At 42.9% G+C, this 14,968-nt stretch overlaps 1 protein-coding gene across 6 annotated transcripts in view; it reads right to left on the bottom strand.

Annotated features, from left to right (window-relative positions):
• The window catches only part of LOC144667817 (thyroid hormone receptor alpha), a 247,792-nt gene that overhangs the window by 17,841 nt on the left and 214,983 nt on the right, over positions 1 to 14,968 (bottom strand). For all 6 annotated transcript variants that reach the window (XM_078529294.1, XM_078529298.1, XM_078529295.1 and 3 more), the window contains 2 exons: positions 10,274 to 10,374; positions 4,068 to 4,215 (listed from right to left, as the gene is read on the bottom strand). In XM_078529294.1, the coding sequence (XP_078385420.1) occupies positions 4,068 to 4,215; positions 10,274 to 10,374 (249 nt within the window). The remainder of the gene's footprint in view (positions 1 to 4,067; positions 4,216 to 10,273; positions 10,375 to 14,968) is intronic.

Consider the following 14,968-nt stretch of genomic DNA (forward strand, 5'->3'; position numbering starts at 1 on the left):
CCTGGCCCTCAGTGCCCCCCACCCCCCCAAGCAGGACCTCCAGGGCAGCATTGGAGAATGGGGGAGACGGTGGCATGGTGGTAATGTCGGTGGACCTGCTAATCCAGAGGCCCAGGCTAATACTCTGCGGAACATGGATTCACTAATCTCCTTTAGGGAAGGAAATCGGCCGTCCTTACCTGCTCTGGCCTACACGTGACTCCAGACCCACAGCAATGTGGCTGACTCTTAGCTGCTCTCTGAAATGTTCAGTTCAAGGACAATTAGGGATGGGCAACAAATGCTGGCTCTGCCAGCGACACCCTCATCCCATGAAAGAATATTAAATAAAAATGTGGGGACCACCTTCCCTCTCTTTGCACCCATGTCAACGGGTTTTAAATTTCTCTTTCTAGTCAACAGACTGATAACCCTCAGCCTCTCCTGCTGTGAGTCTTTAAGTAGAAATTGTTCGGGATATTGTGTCACCTGGGAGTGCAGCTTTCTCTCAGACCCGCAGGCCATTACGAGAAACCCGGAGGTGTTATTTAAACGATGCCTGACCATTAGAATTGAGCAGCTTCCTGCTTGTGTGATACTGTGGCCTCACTCCCTTCAACCATCCTCAGGCAACAGTGATCAGCAGCGGGAATCCTGACTGAATTTCTTTTCTCCAAGCCAATTGTGATGTCCCACCCGCCACCCCACTTAAGATCAGCAACTGGGGACTGTTCTATGACCTTCCTGGTCTCAAGTGTTCATCTGTTTATTGGATTAATTTGATTTTAAAGCTCTCATCCTTGTATTCAAACCCGTTCATAGCCTCGCCCCTCCCTATCTCTGCAATTGCCTCCATCCCCGCAAGCCTCCGAGTTATCTACACTCATCTAATTCTGGCCTCTTGTGCATCCCTGGTTTTAATTGTTCCATCATTGGGCAAGCCTTCACTGGCCTGGGCCCAAGCCCCGGGATTCGCTGCCAACACCTCTCCACCTCACTTCCTTCTTCAAAATACTCCTTAAAATCTACCTCTTTGACCAAGCTAAAAGCAAAATACTGCAAATACTGGAATTCTGAAACAAAAACAGAAAATGCTGGAAAAACTCAGCAGTTCTGACAGCATCTGTGGAGAGAGAAACGGAGTTGACATTTCGAGTCTGTATGACTCTTCTTCAGAGCTCTGAAGCTTTGACCAAGCTGTTGGTTATCTGACGTAATATCTCCTGGTGTTTTGTAGCTCTTCTGCAAAGTGCCTTGGAATGTTTCTTTATGTTAAAGGCGCTATATAAATATAAGCTATTGAGCCATCGGGTGACATGGCGGGGGAATGGGAATCAGTTATTTATTCTTTACATTTCTCCCATCCCATCCTTGCCTGAAATTGTCAACTGATAGTGAGGATTCAGTCATGGAGGAGTTGGTTAACTTCTGCTACCTTGCCCAGGTTACCATCTTTCGCATACCAGCCTAGGCTTTGACGGGTGGGAAAATTGGAGCGGAATCCAATTCTGTCCACACCCAGCAGGAAAATGATTAGGAGCTAGGATCCTGGTGAATGATTCCTCATTGTATATTGGATAGTCAAAGAACTGCTTCTGTGTTCAAGCCATCTGACCTTTCAAAATGGTGCCATTCCCAAATCCTTATTTCAGGAAGGTGAAGTAGGATGGATGGGGTCCAGGTAAGGGATGAATGTACGTTCCCTACTGCCCAGTATACATCATCTAGCCCTGTTCTTGCCCATAACTGGCCAGTTATGAAGGAGCTTTGGTAGAACGTCTGGCTGATAAGTCTTGGTCTCGGCCCAAATTCAACACAGATGTCAGACATGGACATATTCTTGCCAGGAACAATGTTGTAATTTTGAGCTGGCAGCCGGTCAGGAAGAAAAAAATTGTAGGGAGGATTAAAACAATAAAACAGTGCCTTTCCTCGGCCCCAAAAAGCAACTCAACATCGCAAACATGTCTGGATTTGAACAAGTTCAATACCGAGATATCTCCCCTGAAAGCTCATTCTGTCAGGGAGAGTGGGTCCGCTCTTGCTAATAACTTACTCCTCAAATTAATAGGGTTTGTAAACAATGAATATCAGATTTATTAAGTGTACAGTACCTAAACATCCACTTAAAAAGCTGCATTTAAACCTTGTGAGATTATATGAGGGACTAAAGCATTCTACAGTTCTGATGCTGGAACACAGGCTGATCAGGTCTCATCAAATCTAAATCCTCATTACAAGCAGCTAATTTTGCCACATTCCTCCTCTACCAGATGACAATCCACACAATTCTGCATGACACAGTTCAGCTCCATAGATACTGATTTTGAATAAGCTCTTTATCAATAATTTTAGCTTTAACGTATTTTTCCCCATAGACTGGTACAACTCCCCTAATTTGTTCCCTTGTCAATAGTTCCAATCTTGTTACACATAATGGCTATTCCACCAAGTAAAACCTTTAGTTATGTCTGTCTCTGATTCAGTTCCATTCCACACAAGTTAACCCAAATATTTTAACTAAGATTTCTCCTGCACTTGCTATCAACTCATTAAAATTCTCTGTAATATGCACTGCCATGTCTTTGAATTAGGTTTATTGAAGTGACTCTGCTGGCCATTTATTAAAGGGCATGTTTAGTTCAACATTTCAGTGGTCTTGGCATCTAAATTAACTCATACTTCCCTGCATTAAAGGTCAATAAACAGAAGTGAATAGCAACACCAGTATAACACTAGCAGACTTCGGGTCAGTGATTAATCCTTTCTTTATGGTGCAGTGAAATCTAGGCATACACAAATGGTGCTGTATGGAATAATACAGGACAGAAGGAGGCCATTCGGCCCATCATGTTTGTTGACTATTTCATATATCTCAGAGCAAAGCAGAGATGGCACTGGTTTCTAAATGTGCAACAGGTTTATTTATAAGAGTTTTAAAATATCTCTGCAATCACAAAATGTCTGCACCATGCTTATCCCAACTCAGCTTCTGTGGTTACCTCAGCTCTGATTCCACACCCAGGCTTAATCAAGCAAACATAGTGAGGATAGATCAGTTACCAGACTCAGATAATTGGGCACAGAGCAACTGAACGCCACAATATCTGTTCTAGCTCCTTGGTACAGCTATCCAATTAATATTTATTAATTTTAGCATAATAGTTATAAGTGGAAGGGAAGGCGTTGGGAGGGAATAAGGCATCTTGGAAGCTGCATGGGGGAACCCTGCTTCTCCTCTGACCCATGTTACACCTTTTATTCAGAAAGGTAAGTGACCCACTGAAGGCCAAGACCTATAAAGAAGGACAGCACCAAAGTTAATAAAGTAGGAAATAATTTGAGGTGAATTAAATTAAATGAGAAGAAAAGCATTTGTTGCACCAAGCTCAGATTTTAAAGGTCTGCGATAAGAAGGGATGACTAACAGACATAATATTGGGCGAGATCTCAGCACATTCAAAACCCATTCACTTAGACAGAGTTAAAACCGGGCTCATAATGAGTTCTATGGTTCTGAGCTTCTGGGAAAGAGCGAGTTACCATGGAGACGGTGTGGTGAGTTAATTTGAATTCATTGAGGCTTTAGGAGGAAGCATATATAGAACAGGTACTTGGAAAATTCTGATGAACACTAGACGAAATGATATTGAGGAAAGAAACAAGAGTGTCATGAGAGAAGGGGGTGGTGGTGATGGGGAGATAGAGAGAGAGAGAGAGAAACTAAACAGACTGCACAACACAGAGATAGCCCATTTGGCACAACTGGTCTGTGCTAGTTTTTATGCTCTTGACCCTCTTCATCTAATACTATCAGCATATCCTTGTGTTCCTTTCTCCCTCATGTGTTTATTTAGGCTCCCCTTAAATGCATCTATGCTGTTCACCTCCACTGCTCCGTGTGGTCACAACAAAGGGAAAGGGTAAATTTGGCTCAAGGTGTGAGAAGACCGGCCCATCATGACTGGCATGGTGATCTCACTCACCGAACGAAAGTTCGAATATATTCCATTGTCATTTTGCTCAGAGTGTACAAACAACAAGACAACAAAACAAGAAGCCAGAAATATGAAAACAGAGGCTCTTACAGTCCATTGCCATGCCGACAGCAGTACATTTCTTGAATCGGCAGAGCTGGCACTGGTTCCTGGTGATTTTGTCAATCGCGCAGCAGCCGTCATATTTACAGGAATAGGCAGGGTGCAGGTTTTTCTGGATTGTTCTCCTGAAGAAACCCTAAAAACGGAAAAAAGAGAAAAGTGTAAGGATTGGGACACCTATAACTCAGTAGCTGATGAAAAGGTTATGTGGTGCGGCAGAGGGTGGTGTAGATTCTGACTTTCTGCATAAGTGCCTGAATGAGTGATAAGCAGGTTGGAAGGCCGTTTGATTCCTCTTCTGATTTTTATTCCCATTAAAGAACAGTTGAGCCTTGGCAGCTGGGACTAGCTTTTTAATTCCAGTTGTGCAAAAATTCTCTGGGTTACAAGCCCAATAACAATGGACATGATTTTAACTCTATGTAAACAAATGGGTTTTGAGTTAAAACCGGTCTCACAAAGCTCAAGTTCCGTTTTAAGAAATATCAGGGGAGTGTGGAGAGTCGGGGCACGACCTTTCATGAGTTCAATGAGATTCCACATCCCATTTATTACAGCAACAACTGGAATCTTAGCCAAGCATCATCTGCACTGAGGGCTTGATTCAGACACTGGAGTCATTTTCCTGGTTCAATTATTAATTCAAATTCCCTTAATTGTTTCTGGAAATGCCATGAGAGTAATTTTGTATTTTTTTCTTAATTTTAATGATTCAATCTGTGTAATTCCTTGCTTAATTAGTATGTTCAGAAAAGCCGCCTCTCACTTGAACGTTATGACTAAATGGTAACAAATTAGCATCAGATTCAACAGATGGCATGACATTGTGGAGATAATTAAGTTTGTAATTTGGGTTATATAATTTCTGTCGTGTTCTGCAGCTACTCCTTCCTACAAGTAATTTACACTGTTACTGATTCCAATCTCTCCAATGTTATTATATTAATTTTTGTTTTTATAGTTTAGCCTTCCATCCACAGTGCTAATCACAAAGCAAATTACAGCAAGACTGAATGACTCAATTATTTTTGTTAGGCAAGGGTCTTAAGGGTTATGGAATCAAAATGGGTAGTCGGAGCTAAGATACAGATCAGCCATGGTCTAATTGAATTGTGGAACAGCCTCGAGCAGCTCAATGACCTACTCTTATTCCTATGTTCCTATGGTAGCAATGTTAATGAATTGTACTTGCCATGCTTCTGGGATCAAAAAGACATCTTCTCAAAAATGGCACTTATTAAAAGTTAACTTGAGGTGGCAAATCTTTTGTCTTTAGGAGCTCTCACGGATTTTACCATTTGCCATGAGTTCACCCATCATTAATTTCTTGAATTAACTCTTACCCACCCCAATTCTAAAGCTATTCAATAGCAGTTCAGTAAAACCTGTGAGACTCTCCGATGTTTTAAAAAGCAGAATAAGGTGGATTTTTTTTTCCCCCCCCCTTTCTGGACCAATTGTAATGTTCCTAATGCTGCCCTGGTTCAGAACCAAAACAGAACCTAGGAATAATGTGTGGAACATAGGAACAGGTGGAGGACATTCAGCTCCTTAGGCGTGTTCTGCTATTTAGTTCGAGCAAGGCTGATCTGTGTTGATTGTGTTTAATTGTATACCGGTAGCAGGCATCAATTGGGCTTTCACTTGAGCGCATATAAAGAGACACTTATTGAAATTGTGGGGTAATTGAGTTTGGAGGTGTATGCTTGTAATGTTTAACTCTGTAAATAAATGCAAGTCTTGAGGAAAGATTGGCTCCAGCTCTATCTTCATGAACTGAATCTTAATTCCATCTACCTGCATTGATTCCATGAGCCATAATTCCCTTGTCTAACAAAGATATATCAACTTAGTTTTGGCATTTTCAATTAACTCCCAGCCTCAATAGATGGAAAGAGTTCCAGATTTGTCATTGTCTTTATTCACTGCACCACCAGTGCAACTGAGCTCCAGAGTTTAACTATTTATTAAGACTAGCGTGGCCAGATGTCCAGATTTATACCGAACAGTCCAGTTCATTAGCCAGACCGGCCACTATCTGGGACCAGGATGACATTACATCTGGAATTTTGACCCTTAGTCCACGTACCTATGTAAACAGTGACAGGGGCCTGTGCTCATTCCTTTCCCTCTCAGCAGCAACATCAATGAGACAGGGATGCAAAAGCACCCCCCCCGCCACTTCACCACTTGTCTATCCAATAGTACAGAATCCCTGAATGTGATGACATCACTGTTCACATGGTGATATCGTGCCCATACGTGATGACATCACCTGGCGCATGTCACAAAGAGTCTGATTTTGGTGGCCAGCCTTGTTCAGACCCTCGTTCAGCTTTGGTCTGGTGACAGCAACATCAACAACAGCTTGTGTGAGTAAGGTTACAACAGTCCAAGCTCCACTGCCCCTGATGAACACACGGGAAACACTGTCAAATTTATCCTGTGGGAATAGATTCTGTGGAACAAGCCTTATCTGAATGTCACTTTGAATCATTATCATGGCCCTGAGTTTGTCAGTGGCAACATATAAACCCCGCAGGCTTTTGTCTTCTGAGTCACAGGCCTTGGACAGGCATCTGGGGAAGATCAATAGGGACCAGCAAGTCAAAACCCTCAGTGCCAACCTGCATGAATAGGGAGCAAAGCCCAGCAATCCCCAGTTAAAAATATGATAATCGTGACCTCTTTACCTCTTATCTCTTATAAGATCCTGAGAGGTCTTGACAGGGCGGATGTGGAGAGGATGTTTCCTCTTGTGGAAGAATCTAGAACTAGGAGTCACTGTTTCAAAATAAGGGGTTGCCCATTTAAAACAGAGATGAGGTGAAATTTTTTCACTCCTGGGGTTGCAAACCCTTGGAACTCTCTTCCTGAAAAGGTGGTGGAAGCAGAGTCTTTGAATGTTTTAAGGCAGAGGTGCATAGATTCTTGGTAAGCAAGGGGGTGATAGGTTATCGGTGGTAGTTGGGTTGCAGATTTCAGGTTCCTATCAGATCAGCCTTGATCTTATTAAAGGCAGAGCAGGCTTGAGGGGTTGAATGGCCTACTCCTGCTCCTTGTTCATATGTTCATATGTACCTCATGGCTCTGCTGGCTAAACTGGGGTTGCTGTAACTCTGAGAGTTCATTACAAACTATTGAGAGCCACCTTACTGGCAAGGGTTTGGCAGCTGCTAACTGGTGTCTCGTTGCAAACTGCTAGTCAGGCCAGTTGACTGCATTTTGAAGGCTGGAAGTCTAGTTCATCCTTTTATGTTTTAAACAGGTAGAAAGCTGCAAAATGAGAACATATATCTGTTGCTGAACCCCTTTTTGGCAAGCACTGACTAATGTCATTCTGTTCCTTACCCCACAAAGGATCAGTTACTAATCTTTGAAACTCAGCAAGACCGAGATCACTTAAATAATTATATATGGTTTGTTTTTTTGGATAACTAAATAGTCTGCCTCAAATCTTTAGGTAGCTCCTCTATCTCGCAAATCTTCAATAGTTTGACATGGGGAAGGTTGGGTCTTTGTCAATGTTGCTCTTGAACCATCTGCACAAGGGTGGCCAGATCTTGATTCTCTCTCTCTGTGGAGAACTCTCCGGCTTCTCCGTGCTGTGTTAGCTTTACAGGTGGCACACACCTTGGGTAGCAAACTCATCTCCAAGTACCTGTGGCATTAATTGTTGGAACTGGTGCCCCATCCAGTGGAAAAATGCTGCTCTAACATAAGTCTCTCTCTCTCACTAATAACGTGCAGCGTTCCTATCTGAAGGATTAACATCAGTTTACAAAATACATCGGTTGAAAACTTAAAAGCCTCCAATCCAAACAGAAAAAAGGCTATTTGGCCCAGTGTATCTGTGCTGACTCTTTGAAAGAACAATCAATGTTCATGTTTGGATTTTGAGAAGTTCGGCTCAATGGATTATAGAATCCTCTTGCCACACTTTCCATCTGTATCCAAACTGGATAGAGTTAGCAGAACCCACCTGGTTCACTAGCCCCCTTTAGGGAAGGAAATCTGCCATCCTTACGCAGTCTGGCTTACACGTGACTCCAGGCCCACAGCAATGTGGTTGACTCTTAACTGCCTGCTGAAATGGTCTAGCAAGCAAATCACTTTGAGGGCAGTTAAGGATGGGCAACAAATGCCAGCAATGTCTGCATCCCATGAAAGAATGAATAAAAAAGGTAACTCAAACTCTATTGTAGTAGTGTAGACAGGCTGGGGAATGACCTGTGCCAGTTCATTGACTGGAAACTTCTGAGGCTTCGGTTCATAATCGAGAGTAGAGAGATGCAACATAGGTCTTCTCTTTCCTAAGGTCAATTGAGTTTTAAGTCTTAATTAGTTCATACTGGGTTTAAGTTCTCATAAGGCTCATAATTCAGCGCTGATAGACAGCCTCACACAGCAAGGTTACAAAATGACTGGTCTATGAAACTATGGAAGGCCAATGGGAGCATCAAACCACACCTAGCATCTTTTACACTTAACCTGGCATTTTCTCCCCCTCTCCTGAATCTACATCACCCAAGCGGCCACTCTTCAAGTGTCACCCTCAATAAGAAAGATAAAGAGAAGATATGCACTTATGTAGGACCGTTCCCATCCTCCAAAAGCACTTTGAAGCTGATGAATTACATTCAAAGCAAGTTATAGTCACCGAAGTGCAAGCGTGGTAACATTTTTGCAAACAGCAAGATCCCACAAGCTGCAATGAGCAGAATAACTAAATAACCTGTTTTTGTTGGTTGAGGGATGACCATTTGCCAGAACTGCCTGCTCTTTTTCAAATTATGCCATGGGATCTCTCATGTTCACCTGAACATTAGACAGGGCCTTGCTTTAATGTCTCTTTCAAAAAACTGGATCTCTGACACTGCAGCACTCCCATAGTATGGCACTGAAGTACCAGCCTGGATTGGATGCTCAACTATTAGAGCTGCACTTGAAACTGCAGTCCTGGTTCTCATTTGAAACCCCACAGTAGGATTTCAGTACACTATTCAGGGAGAACCTTTGCCGCAGAACTGACCAATACAGAGCAGTAGATTCCAATTCAATCCTTAGGTTATGCTGAGTTATCTGATATCAGGAATATTACAATTACTGCACTGGGGGAGTGAAGTCAACCAGGGTTTCAACTTGTGATGATAACCTTGTGGTTATCTGCTCAAAATTGGGGGGCGTTTCCTTTTACTTGCTCACAAGATGTGGGAACCACCGTTCTTGACACCTGAGTGGCTTGTGAGGCCCTTTCAGAGGGCAGTTTAGAGTTAACCACATTGCTTTGGGTCTGGAGTCAAATATAGGCCAGGCCGGGTCAGGATGGCAGATTTCCTTCCTCAAATGACATGAGTAAACCAGGAGGATTTGTTAAAAATAAATCTCCAGTAGTTACATGGTCACTCTGACTGTTCTTTATTCCTTTCTGGTGCCTGCTGGCAAAGCACATGCTTATGTCTGTTTCCATGACTAGTTTTCTATTGGCACCACTCCAGATCAAGCATGGATGACCAGGAGACTCTCCCACTCTTGCCACCTTCCATAATGTATTGGAAGGATTTACAGGTTGACAATCAACCAGCTTGGCCACATTATGAACACACCTTCTGTGGCTGTCAAGTCCTGGAGTGGGACTTGAACCTGGAGCTTCTGGCTCAGGAGCAGGGATGCCATCCACTGCACCACAAGATCAAATACTAATACTAGCTTCACATTCTAGTGGGATTTCATCAACTGAATTTAAATTCCCCAGCTGCTGTGGTGGGATTTGAACTCATGATTCTGGGTTACGAGCCCAGTATCATAAACATCATGCTACCATTCCCAGGGTGGAAGTGAGCTGAGGGCAGAGTCTACTTGCATGTGATACTACTAAGGTTGAACTACCCGCCGACACTGCCTGGATTCCTATGCAAAGAACGCTTGCTTGTGAGATGCACTAGAGATTGCCGAACAAGGAACTGAATCCATTGCATAAACCGCAGTCTTTACAACAAAAGGCAGGCGAATGCACAGCTTGGCATTTAACTGAGCTATACAGCTGAGTAAACTGCCAAATCTTTGCATGGGAGAAGAGGGAAAAATTGCAAATGGGAATGTATAAAGTACACATCCTGGACTCTGTTAAAAACAAGTTGAACATTATGATATATTCAGCTGAGTATAGTGGGGTTTATCTGCCTCCATTCTACCTTACAGCCTTCGCATGTGATGCAACGGTAATGGTATCCTGTTGCCTTATCACCACAAACAACACATGGTTCATCCTTCTCCAGATAGCTAGGAATGTACCCTGAAAGACAAACACAAAAAGAATCAGAACAGAACAAAGGCATTTGTCACACAGTGAAATGAAGATCATGCACATCACAATTATACAGAGAATTTCAAACCTGTGCTCTTAAATTCCTCTTCCTTAGTGGGCGAACCATTTATGTGGTGCTTTTCACAACCTCAACATTTGCAGCCAATTAAGTACTTTTTGAAATGTATTCACTGTTGTAATGTAGCAAATTTGAGCACAGCAAACTCCCACACAGCAATGAGATAATGACCAAATAAACTGTTTCAGTGATATTGGCTGAAAGATAAATATTGGCCAGGACAACAGGGAAAGCTCTGCCGCTCTTCACCAAGTAATGCTATAAAATCTCTTCCTTCCAGCTGAGACGGCAGACGTAGCCTCAGTTTAACCACTTATGCGAAAGACAGCACTTCTAACAGTGACACATCCCCTCAGCATCGCAGCCAAGTGTCAGCCTAGATTTATGTACTCAAGGACCTGAATCCGCAACCTTCATGTTTCAAACTAAGTGCGCTATCACTGAGCCTTAGCTGACACCTCTTGAGAGTCCCTGCGTGTTACTGATCCATACTGATCAGGAAGCACCCGTGGTTGATCACTGCTCTGTGTTGAGTTAGGAGGCCTCAATTGAAGCATCAGTAGAGGGAGCTGGATTAACATCAAGAGCCTCACACTATGTAGAATTTTGAGGTCCCAGTCCTTTACATATATGGCATACGAACATATGAATTAGGAGCAGGAGTAGGCCACTCGGCCCCTCAAGTCTGCTCCACCATTCAATGAGATCATGACTGATCTGATTTTAACCTCATATTCCTGCCTACTCCTGATAAACTTTCATCGCCTTTATATCAAGAATCTATCTACCTCTGCCTTAAAGATATGCAAGGACTCTGCCTTAACCACCTTTTGAGGAAGAGAATTTCGAAGTCTCACAACCCTCTGATAGGAAAAAGATTTCCTCATCTCTGTCCTAAATGGGCAACCCCTTGTTTTTAAACAGTGACCCCGAGTTCCAGATTTTCCCACAAGAGGAACTATCCTTTCCACATTCACCCTGTCAAGTCCCCTCAGGATCTTATATGTTTCGATCAAGTCACCTCTTACTCTTCTAAAGTCCAGCGGATACAAACCTAGCCCGTCCAACCTCTCCTCAAAAGGCAACCTGCCAATTCTAGGTATTAGTCTAGTAAACCTGCTCTGAACTGTTTCTAATGAATTTACATCTTTCCTTAAATAAGGAGACCAATACTGGGCTCACCAATGCCCTGTATAACTGAAGCATAACTTCCCTGCTCTTGCATTCAATTCCACTCACAATAAACGATAACATTCTACTTCCTATCCTAATTACTTGTTGTACTTGCATGCTAACCTTCATGCACTAGGGCACCCAGATTCCTCTGCATCTCACAGCTCTGCAGTCTCTCACTGTTTAAATAATATGCCTCTTTTTTATTCATCCTGCCGAAATGGACAACCTCACATTTTCCTACATTATACTCCATTTGCCAGATCTTTGCCCACTCACCTAATGTATCTATGTATAGCCTTTTGTAGCCTCCTTACATCCTCTTCACAACTTATAACAAGCTACAATTCACTACATAATGAGCATATTATTCTGTGGAGGTGCTGGTGGTGTGGCACCTCATCTATTGCTAATGCATATCATTAAACCCGACCGTCTGCAATGTTCCACCCATTGATTTCAAGGGACAGGAAGCCAGGGGCAAGATGCTCTCAATTTTCCAGGACATCTGGCAAGTTCCATGCGGACTCGAAGAGCTTAGGCCCTTTGTGTGCTACAAATACTTGGCTACGTGTCGACAAAGGAGAAGTGCCAGGCGGAAAATAAAAACTCAAATGTAAGTTGGCAATCAGAGCGAAATCCAGTGAACAGAAATCAGACAGCATCATTGATATCAGAAAAACAGGTCTTAAAATACCATTTGGGACTTGCATAGGAATATTTGGGGAGGTTTTATGCTCCTGGCACATGTTGGGGCACAGGGGAAGAAATTCTCACCCCATCAATTCAAATCAATGGGCAGAAACCTCATAGTTTTGGCGTGTACAACATCAAGAGAAGAACGTCCAGCATGTGTCAGGTTGGCTGACGTGGAAAATCTTCCTTATCATGTTGTTCAACTCTAAAAATTATCACCTACCAGCAGATTAATGATTTGTGACTTGCCTCACATCTCACAGCCAATATCATCAACACATAAGCTAAGGAGATGGATGCTTGAGGGAGATACTTTTTATTCAAAGTATTCCCTCTCCCTTTTTATGGAAACAATAAAATGCTCTCCCATAATTGTTTTAATAACTCAATTTTGGAACCCACACGGTAATTTTTGACCTGGGCCTGTCTCTTTGTTAGTTGCTTGGTGATGCCAATGATGGAGAATGTTCTGCAACAGTCCCATTGTGCACTTCATAATGGTCTGGGCCACAGGACATCAGCGAAATGAAGGAAGAATTTGCATTTCTCTGACAATCTCAGGATCTCTTGAAGCACTTTACCGCCAAAGTACTTTGAAAATGTGGCCATTGTTGTAATGTGAGAAATGTGGCAGCCAATTTGCACACACAGCAATGGGATAATGACCAGATCATCCAGAGCTTTGAAGAAGTCATATGGACTCGAAACGTTGACTCTGTTCCTCTCTCCACAGATGCTGCCAGACTGACTGAGTTTTTCCAGCATTTTTTTGACTTTAGACCAGATCATCTGTTCTTTTGTGATGTTGCTTCAGGAATAAATAGTACAGGATATCAGTGAGAACTCCCCTGCTCCTCTTCAAACAATGACCTGTTCCCCCAGGGCAGATGGGACTTCCAACTGAAAGACAGCATCTCTGCCATTGCAGACTGGATCGTCAGCCTCGATTACATGCTCAAGTCTCCAGAACAGGACTTGAGCCTACAACCTTCCGACTCAAAGGTGAGAAGGCTGCCCTCAGAGCCACAGCTAGCAGCTAAATGAAAGTGAAATGATCTCTGTCCTGTACTGTGAATGTAAGTTTTAAAATATGGGATGTAAAATTGTAAATAAATTGTAAGTTGGAGCAATCACATGAATCTGATCACAACCTATTTTTCCTGAGTTATGTAGAGGAGTGTCTAGCCCAGCTCTGAGGTGAGGACAGTTTCACAGAGGCTGCTACATCAAAGAACTATAGAAATTCAATCATGACTGGTCAACACAGGATGTGGGTGCACCTGCACCACATGGACTGCAGCGGTTCAAGGAGGCACCTCACCACCACCTTCTCAAGGGCAATTGGAGTTGGGCAATAAATGCTGGCCTAGCCAGCGACGCCCACATCCCGTGAATGAATAAAAAAAAAGGTACACCTACAGCGCTGTTAGGGAGGGAGTTCCAGGATTTTGACCCAGCGACAGTGAAGGAACGGCGATATATTCCCAAGTCAGGATGGTGAGTGGCTTGGAGGGGAACTTCCAGGTGGTGTCTGCTGCCCTTGTCCTTCTAGATGGCAGAGGTCACGGGTGTGAAAGATAATGGCATGTAACAGCCCGTTAATTGAAGGTTTAACAAGTCAAATAGAAAAATGAAGCTCTTTAAACAAGTGATTGAGAATCTAAAGTGTGTGTATTGTTATTTGAATGAACTTCGGTGCACTGAAAACCAGATAATGTTGCTTTCAAATAGGAGTCAAAAGCCCATTAAAAAGAGCACATTCTGTCAGCAATCTCTCCTGGTGAAAGTTAAAATGTCATTTACCGTAGTGCTTACGAATCTGATGCTTGAGTAAAAGCTGAACGTGCTTGAAGTACCAGCAGCGCTTCAGCACAGGTAAAGAGAAAAGGTAGGCTGGTGTTTTCAGAATTGTTAATCCTGGCATTGCACCCAAAACATGAAGAACATAAGAAATAGGAGCAGGAATAGGAATTAGTCAATGCTCCATGCAGAAACTGACTGCTTTCGATCTCCACTGACCTGGATTTCGTGATGGTAATGATAGCGAAATTGTCAGTGTTCCCAGTTATGACTCCACTGAAACAGACAATGACATTGCAGCTTCTTGCTATCAGTGATCTTACACTTCTCCAGAGGGTGGGCCATTGAGGTCCCCCAGCCTGCAGTCAATGGGAAATCTATGGCCTGAATTTTACCTTTGGCGGGTGTGCCCGATTGGCGGACCAGGGAGCGGTTGGGAAATGGACCACTGACCGCCTTTGGCCCCCGACCTCAATTTTTCAAAGTCAAGATCCTACCTCTTTGAATTTCAAACTAACTCATATATGTGATGCACACTGCGAGGTGTAAGTTCAAATAGTCATTTGGTAGTACAGAACTTGAGTATTGCTGATAAAAGGCACATGTTGTCAAAGCTTTTGTCTTGCACTCATTAGGACAATTCACAAAAATACCAAATTGTTGAGTGAACAACAATTCATACTGCATGAGAAGAGAGTTCTGATCGGTTAACAGAGTCTACTTGCCAACCAATCAGCACTCTCTTCTCATGCAGTATAAATTGTTGTTCCCTTTACAATTTCGTATTCTTGCGAATTGTCCTGATGAGTGCAAGATGAAAAGATGTAAGTTCAG

The sequence above is a fragment of the Cetorhinus maximus genome, chromosome 25 (assembly GCF_964194155.1).
Source record: "Cetorhinus maximus chromosome 25, sCetMax3.hap1.1, whole genome shotgun sequence".
NCBI classification, from domain to species: Eukaryota; Metazoa; Chordata; class Chondrichthyes; order Lamniformes; family Cetorhinidae; genus Cetorhinus; species Cetorhinus maximus.